This window comes from Ursus maritimus, unplaced genomic scaffold (genome assembly GCF_017311325.1).
Source record: "Ursus maritimus isolate PB19 unplaced genomic scaffold, ASM1731132v1 scaffold_8, whole genome shotgun sequence".
NCBI lineage: Eukaryota > Metazoa > Chordata > Mammalia > Carnivora > Ursidae > Ursus > Ursus maritimus.
The window spans coordinates 28,649,794-28,671,416 of NW_024426996.1; the positions used below are offsets into that span (position 1 = coordinate 28,649,794).

At 35.8% G+C, this 21,623-nt stretch overlaps 1 protein-coding gene across 2 annotated transcripts in view; it reads left to right on the plus strand.

Moving 5' to 3' along the window:
• Positions 1-19,848, plus strand: part of SULT1B1 (sulfotransferase family 1B member 1) — a 26,742-nt gene extending 6,894 nt beyond the window's left edge. For both annotated transcript variants that reach the window (XM_008683684.2, XM_040625438.1), the window contains 6 exons: positions 60-188; positions 7,344-7,441; positions 9,389-9,515; positions 10,140-10,234; positions 13,842-14,022; positions 17,962-19,848. In XM_008683684.2, the coding sequence (XP_008681906.1) occupies positions 60-188; positions 7,344-7,441; positions 9,389-9,515; positions 10,140-10,234; positions 13,842-14,022; positions 17,962-18,074 (743 nt within the window). In that variant the 3' untranslated portion in view covers positions 18,075-19,848. The remainder of the gene's footprint in view (positions 1-59; positions 189-7,343; positions 7,442-9,388; positions 9,516-10,139; positions 10,235-13,841; positions 14,023-17,961) is intronic.
• Positions 19,849-21,623: the final 1,775 nt, after the last annotated feature.

Below are 21,623 nucleotides of genomic sequence, written 5' to 3' on the forward strand. Positions count from 1 at the left end.
GGGACTTTTCCTCCCAGATTCAAGGGATGGTTACAAAAAAATGTTGTCTTTCACCATAGGAACCACTTGGGTTAGTGAAATTGTGGACATGGTTCTAAATAATGGAGATGTTGAAAAATGTAAGCGGGATTTTATAACAGTTAAAGTTCCAATGTTGGAAATGGCAGTCCCTGGACTAAGAACTTCAGGTAAGTTTAAACTACTTAAGAATTATAATTTTATAATATTATTTTTTTTAATTATAATTTTTAAAATTCAAAACCAGATTTTCTTTTTAATTTAAATTCAGTTAGCCAACATATAGTACATCATTAGTTCTCGATTAGTGTTCAATGATTCATTAGTTTCTTATAACACCCATTGCTCATCACATTACATGCCTTTCTTAATGCCCATCATCCAGTTACCCCATCCCCACACCCACCTACACTCCAGCAACCCTCAGTTTGTTTCCCCAAGTTAAGAGTCTCTCACAGTTTGTCTCCCTCTCTGATTTCTTCCCATTCAGTTTTCCCTCCCTTCCCCTATCATCCTCTGTGCTATTTCTTATATTCCACATATGAGTGAAACCATATGATAATTGTCTTTCTCTGATTGACTTATTTCATTCAGCATAATATCCTCCAGTTCCATCCATGTAGATGTAAATGATAAGTATTCATCCTCTCTGATGACTGAGTAATATTCCATTGTATATATGAACCACATCTTCTTTATCCATTCGTCTGTTGAAGGACATCTCAGCTCCTTCCACAGTTTGGCTATTGTGGACATGGCTGCTATGAATATTGGGGTGCAGGTGCCCCTTTTTTTCACTACAACTGTATCTTTGGGGGTAAATGCCAAGTAGTGCAATTGCTGGGTTGTAGGGTAGCTCTATTTTTAACTTCTTGAGGAAAGTCCATACTGTTTTCCAGAGTGGCTGCACCAGCTTGCATTCCCACCAACAGTGTAAGAAGGTTCCCCTTTCTCCACATCCTTGCCAACATTTGTTGTTCCATGCCTTGTTAATTTTAGTCATTCTAACTGGTGTAAGGTGTTATCTCATTGAGGTTTAGATTTGTATTTCCCTGATGACCAGTGATGTGGAGAATTTTTTCTAGTGCCTGTTGGCCATTTGAATGTCGTCCTTGGAGAAGTATCTGTTCATGTCTTCTGCCCATTTCTTGACTGGATTATTTGTTTTTTGGGTGTTGAGTTTGAGAAGTTCTTTATAGATCTTGGATACCAGACCTTTATCTGTTATGTCATTTGTAAACATCTTCTCCCATTCCATAGGTTGCCTTTTAGTTTTGTTGACTGTTTCCTTTGCCATGCAGAAATGTTTTATCTTGATGAAGTCCCAATAGTTCATTTTTGCCTTTGTTTTGCTCGCCTCTGGAGATGTGTCTAGCAAGAAGTTGCTGCAGCCGAGGCCACAGAGTTGCTGCCTGTGTCTCCTCTAGGATTTTGATGGATTCCTGTCTCACATTTAGGTCTTTCTTTCATCCATTTGGAGTTTATCTTTGTGTATGGCATAAGAGAATGTTCCAGTCACATTCTTCTGCATGTGGCTGTCCAATTTTCCCAGCACCATTTGTTGAAGAGACCATCTTTTTCCCATTGGATAGTCTTTCCTGCTTTGTTGAAGATTAGTGGACCATAGAGTTGAGGGTCTATTTCTGAGCTTTCTATTCTGTTCCATTGATCTATGTGTCTGTTTTTGTGCCAGTACCATGCTGTCTTGATGATCACAGCTTTTAAATACAGCTTGAAGTCATGCATTGTGATGCCCCCAGCTTTGGTTTTCTTTTTCAACATTCCTTTGGCTATTCGGGGTCTTTTCTGTTTCCATACAAATTTTAGGGTTGTCTTAGCTCTGAAAAATGTCAATGGTATTTTGATAGAGATTGCATTGAATATGTAGATTGTTCTGGGCAGCATAGACATTTTCACAATATTTATTCTTCCAATCCATGAGCATGAAATGTTTTTCCATCTCTTTGTATCTTCCTCAATTCCTTTCATAAGTGTTCTGTAGTTTCTAGAGTACAGATCCTTTACCTCTTTGTTAGGTTTATTCTTAGGTATCTTATGGTTTTTGATGCAGTTATAAATGGGATAGATTCCTTATTTTTCTTGCTTCAGTCACATTGTTAGTGTACAGAAATGCAACAGATTTCTGTGCATTGATTTTGTATCCTGCCATGTTGCTGAATTCCTGTATGAGTTCTAGCAATTTGGGGTAGAGTGTTTTGGGTTTTCCACATAAAGTATCATGAAATTTACAAACAGTGAGAATTTGACTTCTTCTTTGCCAATTTGAATGCCTTTTATTTCTTTTTGTTGTCTGACTGTTGAGGCAAGCACTTCTAGTACTATGTTGAACAAAAGTGGTGAGAGTTGGCATCCCTGTCGTGTTCCTGACCTTAAGGAAAAAGCTTTCAGTTTTTCCCCATTGAGAATGATATTCACTGTGGGCTTTTCATAGATGGCTTTTATGATATTGAGATATGTTCCCTTTGTCCCTATACTTTGAAAAGTTTTAATCAAGACAGGATGCTGTATTTTGTCAAATGCTTTTTCTGCATCGATTGAGAGGATCATATGGTTTTTGTTGTTTCTTTTATTAATCTGATCTATCCTGTTGATTGATTTGTGAATGTTGAACCACCCTTGAAGCCCAGAAATAAATCCCACTTGGTTGTGATGAATAATCCTTTTAATTGGATTGGATCCTATTGGCTAGTATCTTGGTGAGAATTTTGGCATCTGTGTTCATCAAGGATATTGGTCTGTAATTATCCTTTTTGGTGGGGTCTTTGTCTGGTTTAAGGATCAAGGTAATGCTAGCCTCATAGAACAAGTTTGAAAGTTTTCCTTCCATTTCTGTTTTTTGAAACAGCTTCAGAAGAATAGGTATTATTTACTTTGGTTATTAATTGGCTTATATAATTGGCTGCTCCCATGTTGAGGGCATAAATATTTACAATTGTTAGATCTCCATGTTGGATAGACCCTTTAAAAATGATATAGTATCCCTCTACATCTCTTACTACAGTCTTTGGTTTAAAATCTAATTTGTCTGGGGGGCGCCTGGGTGGCACAGCGGTTAAGCGTCTGCCTTCGGCTCAGGGCGTGATCCCAGCGTTCTGGGATCGAGCCCCACATCAGGCTCCTCTGCTATGAGCCTGCTTCTTCCTCTCTCACTCCCCCTGCTTGTGTTCCCTCTCTCGCTGGCTGTCTCTATCTCTGTCAAATAAATAAATAAAATCTTTAAAAAAAAATAAAATAAAATCTAATTTGTCTGATATGAGGATTGCTACCCTAGCTTCATTTTGACATACATTTGTGTGGTAAATGGTTCTCCACCCCTTCAGCCTGGAGGTGTATCTAGGTCTAAAATTCTGTGGATAGGTCTTGTAGACAGCATGTGGATGGATCTTGCTCTTTTATCCAACCTGATACCCTGTGTCTTTTGTTTGGAGCATTTAGCCCATTTGCATTCAGAGTAACTATTGAAAGATATGAATTTAGTCCATTGTATTGCCTGTAAAGTCCCTGTTTTGTAGTTTGTCTCTGCTTCTTTCTGGTCTATGTTAGTCTTGGGGTCTCTCTTCACTTACAATATCCCCCTTAATATTTCTTGCAGGGATGGCTTGGTGGTCACATATTCATTCAGTTTCTGTCTAGGAAGCTCTTTAGCTCTCCTTCCATTCTGAATGACAGCCTTGCTGGATAAAGTATTCTTGGCTGCATGTTCTTCTCATTTAGTATCCTGAATATATCATGCTAGCCCTTTCTGTCCTGCTAGGTTTCTGCGGATAGGTCTGATGTAATTCTAAGATGTTCCTCCCTCCATATGTAGGGCACCTCCTCTCCCAATCTGCTCTCAGGATAACTTCCTTTTCTCTAAAATTTGCGAATTTCATTATTATATATGGGATGTTGATTTATTTTTATTGATTTTTGGGAGGGGTCCTCTGCCTCTTGGACATGAATGCTTGTTTCCTTCCCCAGATTAGGGAAGTTCTCAGAAATATACCTTCTGGACCCCTCTCTCTCTTCACCCCCTCAGGCACCCGAATAATTCTAATATTTTTTTCTTTTCAGGGCATCATTAAATTCTTGAGGCCTTTCTTCATGAGCTCTGAATTGTCTCTTTCTTTTCCTCAACTTCCTTCTTTTACATCAGACTGTCCTCTGGAACACTTATTCTTTCTTCTGCCTCATTTACCCTAACTGTTAGAGCATCCAATTTAGAGTGCATCTCAGTTATAGCATTTTTAAGTTTGGCCTGATTAGATCTCATTTCTGCCCTTAGAGATTCTCTACTGTCATTTATGCTTTTTTCAAACCTAGCTATTAACTGTATAATTGCTATCCTGAATTCCATCTCTGACATCTTACTTATATCCATATCGATTAATACTATGGCAGAGAACATCTCTGGTTCTTTCTTTTGTTGTGAATTTCTCCTTATAGTCATTTTGCCCATACTTAGGGTGAGCAAGTGAGCAGAATCCAAAATAACCATGACCCAAGCAAAATACAACCTAGACAAATCTGAAGTGGTTGGAAACCACAACAGAAAATCAAACAAAACCAAACCAAACCAAAACAAAAGGTGGGGGAGAGAACTATAATCTCATAGGGTGGACAAAGCTGGAACAAAACAACAATGAAAGGGGAAAAGTGAGATAAAAAACAACTAGAGACTAGACAGGGACAGATCATGAAGGGCTTGTAGCTTTCAAGAACTACTCAGTGATCTAAGAGGGTATAGTGTCCTCTAGGCAAATGCAAAAGGCTCAAGAAGTGAGACCTGGCCCTCAAATGCACTGGAAACCTGGGATAGGAAGACAGAAATATGGTGGTGAATGTTTATATCAATTTAAAGAGCAAAATCAAAATTCCCTACCCTTCCAGAGCTAGTTACTTCCATAGGAAGAGAAGAACCAACTGTGAGGGTGTCATTCCTTCCGTGTGGTTGCCTGAAGTCAGAGCAAATGATGAATCTTGGAACTAAAATAATTATTCTGGGACAAGCAAACAAAGTGAGTGCAAGAATGAGATAAGACTCCAGAGCCATAAAAAATAGGAAATGAAAAAGTGATAGAATCAAAGTAAGCGGGGCAGGGAGTCAGGGATGACTGGTGGGAGATGGGGGTTTAGAGGTGGGAAGTGAGTCTGTGCAACATCACCAGAGAGTGAGGAAGTGAGATTCAGCAGATAAAAGAGGATAAATTGTCACTCAGATTTACTCTGGAGCCTGAATATGAATGTGTGTAATGTCGTTACATATTCCTAACAATCATATTCGTGCAATTAAGGGTTCATTTAAAGACCTCACATGGCAAAACAATTACAACCTAGAGTTTAGGAAATCTTTCAGTGAAGTTGAAGGAGTGAAGAGGAGCAACAGATAAAAGGAAAACTTCATTTTAAAAAAAATGTAAAAGTTCATGGGGCGCCTGGGTGGCACAACGGTTAAGCGTCTGCCTTCGGCTCAGGGCATGATCCTGGCGTTATGGGATCGAGCCCCACATCAGGCTCCTCCACTATGAGCCTGCTTCCTCCTCTCCCACTCCCCCCTGCTTGTGTTCCCTCTCTCGCTGGCTGTCTCTATCTCTGTCGAATAAATAAATAAAATCTTTTAAAAAAAATGTAAAAGTTCATGTCATGGGCATTGAGGAATAGTGGGTTGTGGAAGATGATGATTTCTCATTTCTAAATGCTGGATAAAGTGGCTGTAGTTACCAGGTTAGTAGTAGCATAATAAAATATCTGGTGGAATTTTATAGGTGTATAATTAATGTTTCCAGATAAAACTCAAGATACCCAATTAAATTTGAAATTCAGATAAGTAGGTATTTTGTTTAGCATAAGTATATCCCAAATATTGCATGGAAGATACTAACACTAAAAGATATCTGTTGTTATCTGAAATTCAAATTTAACTAGGATTCTTGATCTTTATTTCCTAAGTCAGTCAACCCTATCCACATTAAAATTAAGAGATTCTTCCTAATACAACTATGTGCTAATACAACTCCGTGCTATGCATTATTCTCTATAGAACATTCAAAATGGGCTACATCCTGGAGCTTGTGGAATCTCCATTCTAGTGTGTGTGTTTGGGGGTGGGAGTGGGGATGGGGAAGAAGCATGGAGCTGACAACAAACAAACAAACAAGTAAATACACTGAAACAAAAATAAGTATTATATAGAATATTTTAAAGGATGTTTTAATAGAGATTGAGTGGCTTTTTAGCATATGTAATAACTTTTTGTAAACAAATGATGCATAAGATTGTTTTGAATGAGTGAGTCAGATGCAATTTTGAGCAGGTGTGCCTTTGTATGCAAAAGGTGGGAAGATAATGTAGGGTTAACAGGTAATCTAGGGGTTAGACGATATAAGTAATATTGTGAAAAAATGCATAAGACTCTAAGATTTTTTTGGATATGAAATCTGAAGGAGATTTTAGGTGCTGATGACTCTATAGGCTATGACATCATTAAAAGATATATCTGCGATATGATAAAGGCCACTGAGTGTGTATAAAGAATAGTTAAATTTAAAGGGTTGGCCCCACTCTTCCTAGTCTGTGTCAGGAATTCCGAGTGTGCCTTTATCCCAGAAGTGCCTTCAGACTAGCCAAGTCACTTATTTGTGAGATCCAGGCCCCTGGGATCATTTTTGCTCTGACTAGACAAAATAAATGGATATTTTTTGTCTCAGGGAAGTTGACATACCCCTTATCCAATGACTTGATTTGAAGCCAGATTCTTCCACATATTAGTTGTATGCCTTTGGTGAGTTCAGCTAACACCTAAAAGTTACACAACATTTTCATTTTGCATGTATGTACATATGACACATAGAGGAAATAATGAAAAAAATGCAGGTGCAACAGCTGACGCTCTACAGATGTAACGCTGTCTATACCATAACAGCAGACGCAAAACAATAGCTGTATGAGAATTGGTAATTATCCATACCTCTTTGAGAAACAAACGATTTTCATAATTATTTATAATAATGCAAGTTACGATAAAACTCCAAATTGCTAAAGCTGATATAATTACCCCTCATTTTGGAGGTAGAAAAAGTGAAACACAGCGACTAGCATAGTTTCAAATGTCTCACAATGTTTAAGTGACAGACTTAGGAGGCTAACTATGCCCTTAACCATTATGCAATATTGCCTCCGAGAATCCAGATAATTCCTGTGATTGGTCCAAAATTTAGCAGCATGGTATACTGCTCAAAAATATTTTAAAAGGTCGGAGAAAATCAGGAAATGCAAGCTCTTTGTAGCCTCTAATGTATCTATATACCAAACTAAAATTTCCCCAGGAATAGAACAATTAGAGAAGAATCCATCACCGCGGCTTGTGAAGACGCATCTACCAATTGATCTCCTTCCTAAGTCTTTCTGGGAGAACAACTGCAAGGTACATTCTACACTGCGAGTCATTTTTTTTAATGTGACCCTATCCCTTTAGTCATGCCCATAGTAAGTGATTGCTCAAATGTTTTGTTTGATACCATGAGAACTGAGCTCCATAAGGAGTGTTTCAATTAAAAATATATGTATTTCAGTCTAAACCTACATAATCAAGTTTGCCAAAGGTATGTAACAACAGGATCCCCATCTCAGCACAATATTGCTACTGCTATTCCCCAGCTATCCCTAGATATTCTGGCCTTCTCTGAAAACTCAACATAAGGATGTCAGTTCTTATTTGATTATTTGGTAAAATTCTCCAGTGAAACCATTGTGCCTGGATATTTGCTTCTGGGGAACTTTTAAATTTGAAATTCAATTTCTTCAATATTTGTGGGGCTATTCTGATGATCTATTTCAACTTAACTGATTTTGCTAGTTTGTGATGTGTGAGGAATGTGTGAGGAGTTCTAAGTTGTGGAATTTTGTAACGAAAAGTGTTTCATAATTCTCTTCTTTTTTAAAAGATTTTATTTCTTCATTTGAGTGAGAGAGAGCAAGGAGGGAGGGGCAAAGGGAGAGGGAGAAGCAGACTCCCCGCTGAATAGGGAACCTGATATGGGGCTCAATCCCAAGACCCTGGGATCATGACCTGAGATGAAGGCAGACACTTAACTGCCTGAGCCATCAAGGCACCCCCATAATTCTCTTCTTATTCTTTCTTTGAACAGACTGTGTTTTTTATAGCAATTTTATTTTTAGAGCAATTTTAAGTTCACAGCAAAATTGAATAGAAGGCAAAGAGATTTCCCAAATATCCCCTGCCCCAACAAATGCATAGCTACCTGTTATCAACATCCCCCACCAGAGTGGTACATTTGTTACAACTGATGAACCTACATCGACACATCATTATCACCTAAAATTCATAGTTTACATTAGGGTTCCCTCTTGGTATTGCACATTCAATGGATTTGGACAAAGGTATAATGACATATATATACATTATAGTATCCTACAGTGTAATTTTGCTGCCCTAAAAATCTTCTGTACTCCACCTATTCATCACCCTCTCCTCCCAGCATGGCAACCACTGATCTTTTTTATTGCCTCCACAGTTTTCATGGAGTCAATAAAAAAATACATAGACCTTCTATACGTTAGAAGGTCTAACTATATGACCTTTGGCTTTCCCAGAAGGTCATATATTTAGAATCATACAGTATGTAGCTTTTTCAAATTGCATCCTTTCACTTAGTAACATGCATTCTTCCATGTCTTTTCATGACTTGATAGCTCATTTCATTTTAGTGCTGAATAACATTCCATTGTCTGGGTGTATCCCAGTTTATTCACGCACCTCCTAAAGGACATCTTGTTTCCTTCCACATTTTGGCAATTAGGAATAAAGCTGCTCTATACTCCACTTGCAGTTTTTTGTGTGGACCTTATTTTTCACCTTTGGATAAATACCAAGCAGTGTGATTGCTGGATTGTGGGTAAAACTATGTTTAGTGTTGTAAGAAACTGCAGAAGTGTCTTCCAAAGTAGCAGTACCATTTTTGCAATCCCAGCAGCAATGAATGAGAGTTCCTGTTGCTCAACATCCTCACCAGGATTTGGTGCCAGTTATCTGGATATTGGTCTTTCTAATAAGTAAAGAGTGGCGTCTCATTGTTGCTTTAATTTCCACTTCCCTGATGACATGTGATATGGAGCATCTTTTCACACTCATTGTAATTTTAATGGCTATAAGATTTGTTGTGATACCTCCTGTTTTTTTCTTGATATTAGTTGTTTGTGTCTTCTTTTTTGTTAGTCTTGCTAGATGTTTAAAAATTTTGTTCATTTTTTTAAAAAGAGGCAGCTTTTTGTTTCATTAATTTTCTCTAATTTTTCCTGTTTTTAATTTCATGGATTTCAAATCCATACGGTTTTCTTTTTTTCCCTGCAGATGATTTATCTGGCTCGAAATGCCAAGGATGTTGCTGTCTCATATTACCATTTTGACTTAATGAATAATTTGGAACCTGTGCCTGGTCCCTGGGAAGAATATCTGGAGAGATTCATGACTGGAAATGGTAGGTAGGCCTGGGCTTGAAATTAATAAGTACTTTTCCTTTTTAATAATACTGATAACTATCACTGGTGTGACTTTTCCTATCAAGACATTTGCTTTTCCAAGCCGGTAAAAAGTACACTTATATAGCATTAAAAGAATTTGATCAACTGTATCTAATATTTTACTATAATATCAATATATAAATTTGGTATTTAACATTGGCCTGATGAAAATATTCTCAAATGTTTTTCCAGTTGCTAGAAATCCATTCTCAGTTCCAGTTACAATGGGAATTGTTTAACTTGCCCAAATCCTTAGTTTGATCAGGTATACATATATTTATAGTACTTAGATAAATAGTTAATATGAGTATTTTGTAGAATGGTTTACTTCCATGTGAGGCTAAATAAAACCCACATGGAGGCCAATGTATTTTCATTTGAAAAGCTTCCTTCGTTCTTTATATTTTTTTAATCTGTACATCCGTAAGTGGCTGATTATATATATTTTTAATTGGTCTTATATATCCAGTTCCCTTGATTACTGAATTCCACAAAATGTTTGTACAATTTAACTTATTGTTTAGAAACAAACCTTTAATTTGATGAATGCTTATGGTAATAGACTGTTTCTCTGGTTTTAGTGGCTTATGGCTCCTGGTTTAATCATGTTAAGAGCTGGTGGGAGAAAAAGGAAGAACACCCAATACTTTTCTTGTACTATGAAGATATGAAAGAGGTAAAATGGTAGAAATTCATTCTGATAATTCCTCCATTACATCCTGGGGTAAAGGTTAATATCTATTTTCAACTTCATCTATGGAGTAAAAATAAATAAATAAATAAAATGATGTGATTATTTTGCCTCTTCTCAATGCTTGTTTACCCAAATCTTGCTAAGATCATTAGTAACTTCTAATGGTGAAATCCGTGGTATTTTTATCTTCTTATACTTTTTAATCATTGTACTTATTGTGAACACCTTCTCTTGTTGAAATTCTTTCCAACATTAATAGGCTATCACACTCTCCTGGCTTTCCTGTGGATCTCCATCTGTCACTTAGTCAGCTTTCTCTGTAAGCTGTATGCTACACTTTGGTGATCGTACCCATGCCTACCGTTGACAAAGCTCTTTACGTGGTAATGATCCCCCAAAACTCCATTTTAACTTCTACCCTAATTCAGACCCATGTTTTTATTAAAATGACCTTTAAATTTAACACTTCAAAACTAATTTCATCTTGCTTCTCTCTCTCCAACATGTAATCCTTTTCTTCTTTTATTCTGTGTTTGGTTAATGATGTTATTTGTCCATTCATTTTTTTTTCCCTCAAAATTTTTATTTAAATCCCAGTTAGTTGACATGCAGTGTTATATTCATTTCAGGTGTAGAATTTAGTGACTCATCACTTACATACATGTCCATTAATTTTCAAAATTTGAAAATACATTGTCCTCATTGACATCCACATAGTGGATACGGTTCCACTATATTGTGAACAGCCCATTGGTTCACATGCCCTACCTATTATAACTTTCAAATCCCTCTCCTTTACTCTCTTACTATCTCCCTCTTAGTTTGGGGATTCATAAGCATTCATCAAGTCTCCTGTATGAACTAGTATCAATTCAAATATTGCTGCAAAATTCCAGGTCTATTCATTTTACTTAAATTAGGCAAATACAAACACACACACACACACACACACACCCCTGAGAAATATGTGGAAACCAAGTTCCTCTACTTGAAAAAGATTGGACTTACAAATGAGGATACATTTTAGACTTTCAGTTCATGATGGAAGGTACAGTATCTATCATTCTTGTAACTATGTTCATAGTACAGAATATAGCACCTTACACATACATAGCGGCTCATAGAATCACTTGTATGAATAATTGATTGCTTGAATGAATAAATATATGAATAAGCAGTAATAACAAACATCTTAGAGACATCGGTCTTCCTTTGCATAACAAAAACCTTGCCCCATGTAAAATTTCCCTTGATCCAAATATTTCTAAGAAACCCCCAAGGTATTCTCACATCTCAACAAAAAGAGTCCTCTGAATTTTTCTGCTCTGCCCAGGCTCCCACCTTCCATCACGCTTGTTTGCAGCCCATAGAGAATCTACCGTCAGAACTTTACGATTGCCCATTTATACAGGGCTTGAGCAATTAATTTTCAATTTGCTGGCAACATGCAGCTGTGAAACTGAAGTGGTTTTATGAAAACACTTGTAAAAAGTGGTGATATTCCTTGAGTATTTGATTAGCCGGAGTTAAGTCATGAATTCTTCATAAGAAGAAAATTCTCCTTCTGTACTTTTTCCTTACTTTCCAGACACCAGAGCAGCACTTAATAACTTTATGAAAACAGCAATTTTAACTTCTAAATATAGTCCCTTTTTCTCCATAGGATGGGGAAATACACTTTCTGGGCCAGCCTGGTGTCCACATTCTGAGTCCAACATCATGCTGCCCCCCACATGACACTCTTGTGTCAACCATTTCTCTCCTGTTCAGCTAAAATGCATTATTCAAATCCACTCATTCAAACTGATTTACAGTTTGTCCTAATCAGCTTTATAAGCATATCTAGATCTTCTGAATCCCACTCAAACCTGCTACATTATCATACTTAATAGATGGTCTTTTTCTCCTGTCATACAGTTATTTTTAGACGATGTTATATTAAGAAGTTTAACAACAACAATAGAACAAAATTATAGTTACATATCAATAATAAAATTCAAAGAGAATTCTAATAATTGACACTGGTTTGAGTGTCTGCATATATTCTCAATCAATGAGGTGAAAGAGAAATACAGCAGAAGGAGATTCAGTAGGTACCAGCACTCTGCTTTCACTTCTACTGCACCATAAACTAACACTCACTGACACTTTGACAGTGGCCAGATTGTTCTCCAAACACTTCGAATCCCTAATAGAAATTGTTCTCTATTTGGCTGTCCATCTGTGGTTTTCCTACTACCACTATTAACTTTTCTTTTGAACTTTTTTCCATTATCATAATTTCTGACCTTTTACTTATTTCAAGCACTCATGTTCCTTATTTAGTCATCTCATTCTGCTCTCTTCAAGGTCTGAGATATAATATATTGCCAGAACTTTCCTTGTAAGGAACTCCCTGCCAAAACACACACATGTGTATACATGAACATACACACAGTGTTAATGACACATTATTAAATGCTGTGGCTTCCCTGCATAAGAGATAAAGTCTAAATCCTTCAGCGGGACATCCAAGGATTTTCTCATTTTCTCCTCAATTTATCTTTCCAATTTTATAGCCTCTCTTATTTCTATGAACAACTCAAACCTAACTTCAAGCACTTTGCTTTTATTTCTCCCTTCAAAACATTATGAGATCCTATATTCTGACAAATCTTTTTCAACTTAGATATCACCTTCTCAAAATATTTCCTTACGTATCCATATAGAGTTTAGTTTAGCTTCCTAAAAGTTGCAGATATTAAGTTAATGTCATTAGAATCTGGAAAATGATTCACTTCTTGGATTTTGTTCTCTGTAGTTAACGAATAACTTAATGCACTTTCATTGGAGTTGTTTTAAAGATTTTATTTATTTATTTATTTATTTATTTATTTATTTATTTAAGAGAGAAAGAAAGAGTGTGAGCAGGGGAAGAGGGAGAGAGAGGCTCAAGCAGATTCCGCACTGAGTGTGGAACCTGACTTGGAGCTCAATCTCATGACCCTGAGGTCATGACCTGAATTGAAACCTGGAGTTGGATGCTCAACGAACTGTACCATACAGGTGGCCCTGCGTTTATTTTTAATAATTTATGTCCAAACAAGGTCTAAGGTATAAGTACTCTAAGGCAAACATACTTGAAGTTATTCACGAATTTATTATTTTTATTTTTAAATATTGTTATTAAAAACAAGAAAAGAATTTTGATTAAGAACAAATAAATAAAGGCAAGAAGAATAAATACTTGGTCCCTAAATATTCACTGTTCAAATCGATTACAACTTGAGCTTAAAATAGCTGTTATTTTTTCTCCAAATATTGTTAATATTTAGACCAAGCTTTGTTCTTATTGCACTTTTGATATGAAACTAAAAATATGAAATTTAGAATAAACAAAATATTTCATCTATTTTTGCCAAACATAAATTATTGGTTTTTTCATTTTTATGATTAACTTAAAAAAACCATTGATGACCCAACAAAATATGAATTGAATATTATGAACCAACATTTAAGGAAACAGATTATAAATATTATAGATTTCACATTACATTAATTATGTTTTTGTTTACCATTTTCTTGGGTATGTCTCGTTAACCATTGATAGGATCCAAAGCGGGAAGTCAAGAAGATTGTTAGATTTCTAGAGAAGAATTTGAATGATGAGGTCTTAAATAAGATTATCCATCACACCTCATTTGAAATGATGAAGGATAACCCTCTGGTGAATTATACACATCTACCAAGTACAATGATGGATCATAGCAAATCCTCATTTATGCGTAAAGGTAAATATTTTGCTGAGTTTAATTTTCCCTTTTCATTTTCTTATGAATTACTCTGAAATGAGGAGTAATGATCTCTAAAATTTACTTAGCCAGTTTTGGCACCAATTTCTTCATCTGTAATATAAAGACACTAAAAATACCTACCACAAAAGTTGTTGAACTAGATTAGAAATTACTAAAGGAAATAATGCATTATAAACCCATTACCAGAATATCTTGGGTATTTGATGCATATTTCTTCTTCTGTTTACTACGGTACTAACTGGGAGTAGTTTTGTCAATCCCAATGTGAGTCATTCCAAAATTGTTATTCCTAAATCTTAAATCTTTGCCTAAATAGGCATAGGACTCCCTCTTCTCCTCAGTGATAAACTAATGTCACTCAGTACAGGACCATCTACTTTAAAGACCCCACACTACTTAGAAAACAGTGGTCACTTTGTTAAAGGTTCACAAGGAGAAAGGACTTTTCTTTACCCTATGGGAAGATTTTGCTCCCTAAAGATACTGTCTGAATTATAGGAAACATGGAATCTAAATTTAACATAAAAAGATAACAATAGAGGAATATGGCATTTGCTATTGATTCCACTGAAGCAATTCCTGCATATTGTGACTTATTGTATATGATTTGTGTCAAAAATATTTTATCAATGATAAAAATAATACATTTAACAAATTATTAACTTAAACAAACTTGAGAAGCTATCCACCTAATAATGTCACCCTCTATTTTCACTGTTCTTTGTTGAAGTAGAGATGAAGGGGTAGGATTTCAATTGGTGTGCTTGGAAGTAAACATAACCCTAGAAATGTACTGTACATATGAACATATGGCTGAAAACCTTTGATTTTCAAAAAGTTATATGGTTAAATTTTTTTCTAAAACATTTTTCTACATTACTTATCAAAATAGCAAATAGTCCTGGTGTTTTCAAATTGTTTTTTTATTATTATTTTAAAAAACATTAAATTTAACTTCTCAAAACTAACCTCTGGTATAAGAAGGCAAAGTAAATTTTTCATTGTAAATGGTGTCTAAACAAAGCCTGATGCTCACATACGCACATTTTGCTGATGGAAAAAATCAGGGGAAAAAACCCTCCTTTACTAAACAAGGCAATACTTATTTTTTCAGATTATCTGAATGTAACTTCCAGGAAGGTTTTATTCCCAGTCATATGAAAATTGATACCACCCCATGATACTTCATTAGGGTATAGAGGTAGATAAAACAAGCTCAGTATCTGGGTTCTATGGTTTCTCCAACTTCAAGCAGAAAAGACTGCGTGCTAGTCTCATAATAGAGATGGTCTTTACATCCCCTCTGGAAGTAATAAAAAAACATACCCTTTGTCGTCAGATTGATCCGGGGTTTATCCAGGCTTTGCCAGTCCCTGAATCTATGTTTTTGAATACATTTAATCAATCTGCCAGAAGTCTGGTTACATCACTGAAAATATGGAGAAAGTAATAAGATCTGTGGCATAAGTTTTGGGGGAGGATTATGGTAAATGACATGTAAGCATTTGAAATGTTTTTTTTCTGACTGTAAATAATACATTAAAAAGTAGCACATTCTTCTTAATCTAAATAGCTTAAGATTTGTCTACTCATTTATTCATTCATGCATTCAATAAACATTTAAAGAATACCCATTTATTCGCTCATTTATGTTTAGGAAACACTCTTCATGAACACCTGTATGCAACACACATTCTCTAGAACACGCAAGGATGGATGACACATGCATTTGCTTTGAGAAGCTCATAATGCAATGCAAGAGGCATGCATGTAAATGGATGATAACACGGTTCAAAGTGATGTGTGAACAAAGCGTTGTGTACGCTCAGTCTTGAGGGATGCCATGTTGGCTAAATCAATGTCATAATTTAACCACACAATAGTAAAAGTAGGGAGAGGACAGATGATGTCCAGTGTTTATCTTATGTTCCAAATTGCAACAAAATAGAAAAATCTGGGCTTTGGCCAGCATTTACTTTATCAAAAAAAAAAAAAAATTCTGCTCCCTTTACTCTTGTGAAGCAAATGTGTTTGTGTATATTATATATTATATATTATATAATTATATATATATATTATATATATATTATATAATTAACACTCAAAATAGAAAATCATTAGAATACTTTATATATGACTCTTTATTGTTTAATTTGTGCTTTTTGTTTTTAATGACATCTTTACAGATGGACTATTTCAAATATACCTTACTCTCACTTTTCAAAGAGTTCTTGCCATCTGGTGAACACAGATCAAGGTATAATAACCAGGGAAATAACATTGTTTATGGGGATGTTTTTCATTAAAAAGATTTGAAATCTTCATCAATCCATCATGGGTTAATGTAGCTTGCAATTCAACAGGACATATTTAATATTTCATAAAATAACAAAGCAAACGTTTATCTCCAAGCACATTTACAGTATATTAAGAATTTATTTTTCAGATAAATATTTATAAACATCCAAGTATAAGAAATTAAATGCAAATTTGTTCCCCAAAGTTTTGCTTTTGTAGAGATGGCTCAGGAATGTTATATGTTTGACTTGAAATGCTATTCTTGTCATCTAAAATGCAAATACAGTATAAGTCTAGTGAACTCAGGGAAAATGGTATCCTTCAAGTATCATATCATCTTCATTAATAAATTCATAGGAAGTGATACTTATCAACTTTCTAGTTCATGGTTGTGTTGATGACCAATTGTTTGTAATAGTTTCCCAAACTAATTCATGAAATAAAATCTGCCCTGACCATTGATTGAGTGTTCAGTAGTAACCGTATGACCCATGACAAACAGAAACACTAAAAGAATCTCTTTCAGGAAACTATTAAATGTTCCATAAATTTAGACAGGAAAATTAACCCTTCTCAGAATGTATCTTTAAAAGTCAGTAAAAACCATAATGAGATATCACTTCACAGCTATCAGAATGGCTAGTATCAATAGGACAAGAAATCACAAGTGTTGGCGAGGATGTGGAGAAAAGGAAACACTTACGCACTGTTGATGGCATGTAAATCGGTGCAGTCACTGTGGAGAACAATATGAAAGTTCCTCAAAAAATTAAAAATAGAGCTACTGTATAATCCAGTCATCCACTACTGGGTAACAAAGTGAAAACATTAATTCAAAAAGATATATGCAACCCTACGTTCACTGCAGCATTATTTGCAATAGGCAAAATATGGAAGAAACCCAAGTGACCATCAATAGACGAATGGGTGGAGAAGATGTGGTATATACATACACGGGCATACTACTTGCCATAAAACATACACACACACACACACACACACACACACACAATCTTGCCACTTGCAACAACATGGATGGACCTGGAGGTTATTATGCTAAGTGAAACACACACTCTCTCAGACAGAGAAAGACGAATATCATATAATTTCACTTATATGTGGAATCTAAAACAAAACCAACCAGAAACAGACTCATAAATACAAAGAACAAACTGATGGTTGCCAGAGGGGAGGGGAGTGGAGGAATAGGCAAAATAAGTGAAGAGAATTAAGAGGAACAAACTTCCAGTTATAAAATAGATAAGTCATGAGGATACAGAGTGCAACATAAGGAATATGGTCAATAATATTGTAGTAACAGATGACAACTCCACTTATCATGGCAATCATTTCTTAATGGATACAAGTGTGGAACCACTATGTTGTACAATGGAAACAAATATAATATTGTATATCAACTATATTTCAAAAAAAAGTCAGGTTCTATTTAGCTCTAAACCACATTTCTAGATGGCAGGAATGACCAGTAAAGGAGAAATGGCATTTTAAAGTATTTCAAATACAAGGAAAGTCTTTAACTTTGAACTTTTTGTTTTGGTATACATTACCATGATGGAAATACATTATTCCTTCACATGTTTTCTTATTTATTTTTAGGGACAGCAGGTGACTGGAAGAATCACTTCACAGTGGCCCAAAACGAGAAATTTGATGTCATTTACAAGAAAGAAATGTCTGGAACCGAGCTTCAGTTCCGCACAGAGATTTAAAGAGCCTGAGAGACCAATCTGAAGAAGAACAGAGCTGTAATTTGTTAAAATGGGGTAGTTATGACCTGACTTGGGCAGTCAAATGGATTTATAAAGGAGAAAATGTGCTTTTAAAATGGATTTCTGTGCGTGTCATCAGTCAGGTCTCAGTTTTGCTCCTGACTCTGAGCTTCCAAACTCCCTAAATTTAGGGCCAGTTGTTACTTTTTTGTAGCATATTCCTGCCTTTTCCTAGACTAGTATGGACAACAGATAAAGTACTTATCCTACTCAACCTTTTGTGTGTTATGGCTTAGAATGAAGTTCCCCTCCCTAGTAACATGGTCCAAGAAGTGCTGTTTGCACGCTGACACTACATTTCCTAGCTCTGCCCCAATTCCCTTTGCTGAAGACTTGACCCAGGACGCTCTGTTCCACTGCTGTCCTCTGGGCCTCAAGTTGTTCCCTGAGTCATAGCTTGTCTTCTTGCAGTGCCACTATTTGGATAACACAGCTCATATCCCAGATGATGGAGTTCAAATTTTGGAAATGTCGTTCCTATACCTAAGTCTAAGCATCCAAATTTTTAATTGCTGAGTATCTAATTTCTGGGTCTCCACAGGAGAAAGGTCTACCTACGTTGGTCTCCCTAAGGCTCTCCCTTGGGAACTGCAGCTCTGCTCTGAGAGCCTGGACTGAGACCGCAACTTGCTTTCTGTGGAGAGTCCTCTGATCTCAACAGCCTTTTCCAAAATTCTGAGAATTGCCTATTGCCCTGGTCTCATCCACATTCAGAAACTTCAATTACTTAATTTTGTGAATTTTTTTGGTGGAATTTCCCAAACTGGTGCCTAAGGGGGAATGTCTGGGCTGAATCTCCACTATGCCTTCCAGACTCCATATCCCTTCTGTGTGCCATCCCACACATATGCCTATCAATTTGGACTCTTTGATAAATGCTTCCTTGGAACATTTGTTTCTCAGCTCCAACTTTGCCTTGGATGTAGTTATCTATATCTTCATGTGCAGCAAGATCTTTTGCCTGCAGATATTATCAGCACGTGCCAAGTTGTATGCCACACCCAAGCTCCCAAACTCAAGCTTGGTTCAAGTGCCCTGAGCCTTACTTGTTCTGCAAAAGATTTCTGACACATAATAGACACCCTGAGCCATAACTGAGAGAGCTACGATAATTTGGGTGACAGTATTTTGCCTTCACAGGTGAATCTGCAGCTGGAATAGCACCCCAAACATGTAGCATGTATCTTCTCTCTTCACTAGCCCCAGCAGGGGATTGATCTAATGCCAACTGCAAACCTCTTGGGAGTGAATGATTTTGGAGATAGTTTTGATAGGTTTATTATAATATGTATTATAAATTATTTCGGAGTATGAAATTGTTTGTATGTTCCTGAGAAATATGGTTAGTAGTAGTTAATCTTGAATACCTAAGGATACTGTGAACTAGTTCCAGTTTTCTAGAATACTCTTGACAACAAAGAAGTAAAGCCAATCATGGATCTATTTGCTTTACTAATTGATTAATAGGTTAATGTGATACATACATTTGATTATATGGTTTATTTTTGAAAAAAATGTGTCTTTCTGAACTATCTTTAGGTAATAGATTGGCTACACTAACTGCCTTCACTAGTATGATAGGATAATTTCTATTTTCACTAGTTTTCCATTGTGGAAATAGTTTTTGTAACTGGACTTTATTCAAAAAGTTTGAGTAAGCTTTAACTATGCCCCAGGTATTTTTCTGGACACTGGAAATAAAGTGGAGAAACAAACAGAATTTCGATTTTCCTTTTTCTTTCTTATGTGTTGTTGCCTCTGATCCAAATGCCAACATCCTGTTCACTCTCATCAACTCATGTTTCGAACCACACAGTAGCACTCCTGCTAGAATTCCGGTTTCAGAAGTACCTGATATCCTTTAAAATCATTTAAAAAACTGCCACCAAATTAATTTTCCTAAAATAATGCTTTTATCATTATTTTTCCTATTCAACAACCACCTGTATAATTTTCAAACAACAACAACAAAAGAATAATCTCATTCTATTTTTCTCTTACCAAAACAATACTGTAAGGATAGTAATAGCAAATATCTGGCAATGATGAGATTACTCCCATATTAATGGCCCCTCACTAATTAATTCAAAGACTGTTTTCCAAGAAGCCAAAATGTGTCTTAAAAAATTGTTTCTCATCACGGCATTTGAAACAAGTACTAGCACTTGTTCAGAGTAGGCGCCACTATTGATAAAAGGAAAAGAGCCACAGAAACTCCCAAAGGGAAAACATTTTAATCATGGATTTTCCTTTCATGAAATGCTTAAACTTTAGAAAACCAAGCAAATAAGATTTTAGTTTCTCACCTGTAAAATAATGTAATTGGTTTGTGGTTCCTCCATATTCTAAAACTCTGTGGCTATACTTGCCTCCTGCTTCCATTATCAAACTGTTTTCATCAGTGCTTGAATGTTCTTTGTATTTCTTGTACCAGTGCTTGTGTTCACATCAGGCCTTTTTCCTTCCAACCTCATTCCCACAAACACCCAGAATGTCATATTTCCACATCCCTAGATTAAAAGCCCAATTCTAATTTCACTTCAATGAAGAGTTCTCTTACCATCTTCTCACAAAGAAACTTCTCCTTCCATCCGAGTCTTCTGGTATTTGTCCCCTGGATAGTTTATCTGACAGTTACTAACTAAAGCGGCATTATCCTAAAGCACCATTATTTCTTTGGAGCTACATACCTATCAACAAATTAAGCTATGTTCATTGAAGATAAAGACTGGCTTTTACCTTTTCGTACTTCCACAATGCTTGGTGCAAGCTTTGTAGGTACTTGGCTCGCTCCATACTCTGAATGACGACATTTAGAGTCACTTGAACTCATCTAATAAAGTTTATTTGTAAACCTCTTTTTTTTTTTTTTACAAATTCACTATCTATTTCAATATGCATTAAATGACACAAATTAAATAAACATAGCATATATATATTGCACTAATAGATCAAGGCACTTTTCTATGCTGGATTAAATTATAGTCTCAGACTCCTTCTTAACACAACACTATATTGATATATTAATTCATTTGATGTTGGCATATGTGATCTTCAGTTTTATATGTCAACTTGTTTGGGCTATGCCACCCAACTATTTGACCAAATTTGAATATAGGTGTTGCTGTATAGGCATTTTGTAGATATGGTTAATATCTACCATTAGTTGACTTTATATAAAGGAATTTATCATTGATAATCTGTGTGGGCTTGATCCAATCAACTGAAAGGCTTTAAGAGTAGAACTGAGATATCCCTGAGGAGGAAGAAATTCAGAAATTCCATTTAAGGAATGCAATATCACTTCCTGCGTTAGACTTTCCAGGCTGAGCGTCTGCCTTACAGATTTCAGACTTGCCTAACTAGGCCCTACAATCATACAGACCAACTCTTTGCAATAGATCTCTTGATACAGACATATATATGTATGTGCATATATGTATATACACACATATATGTATAAAACACACACATATATACATGTATGTA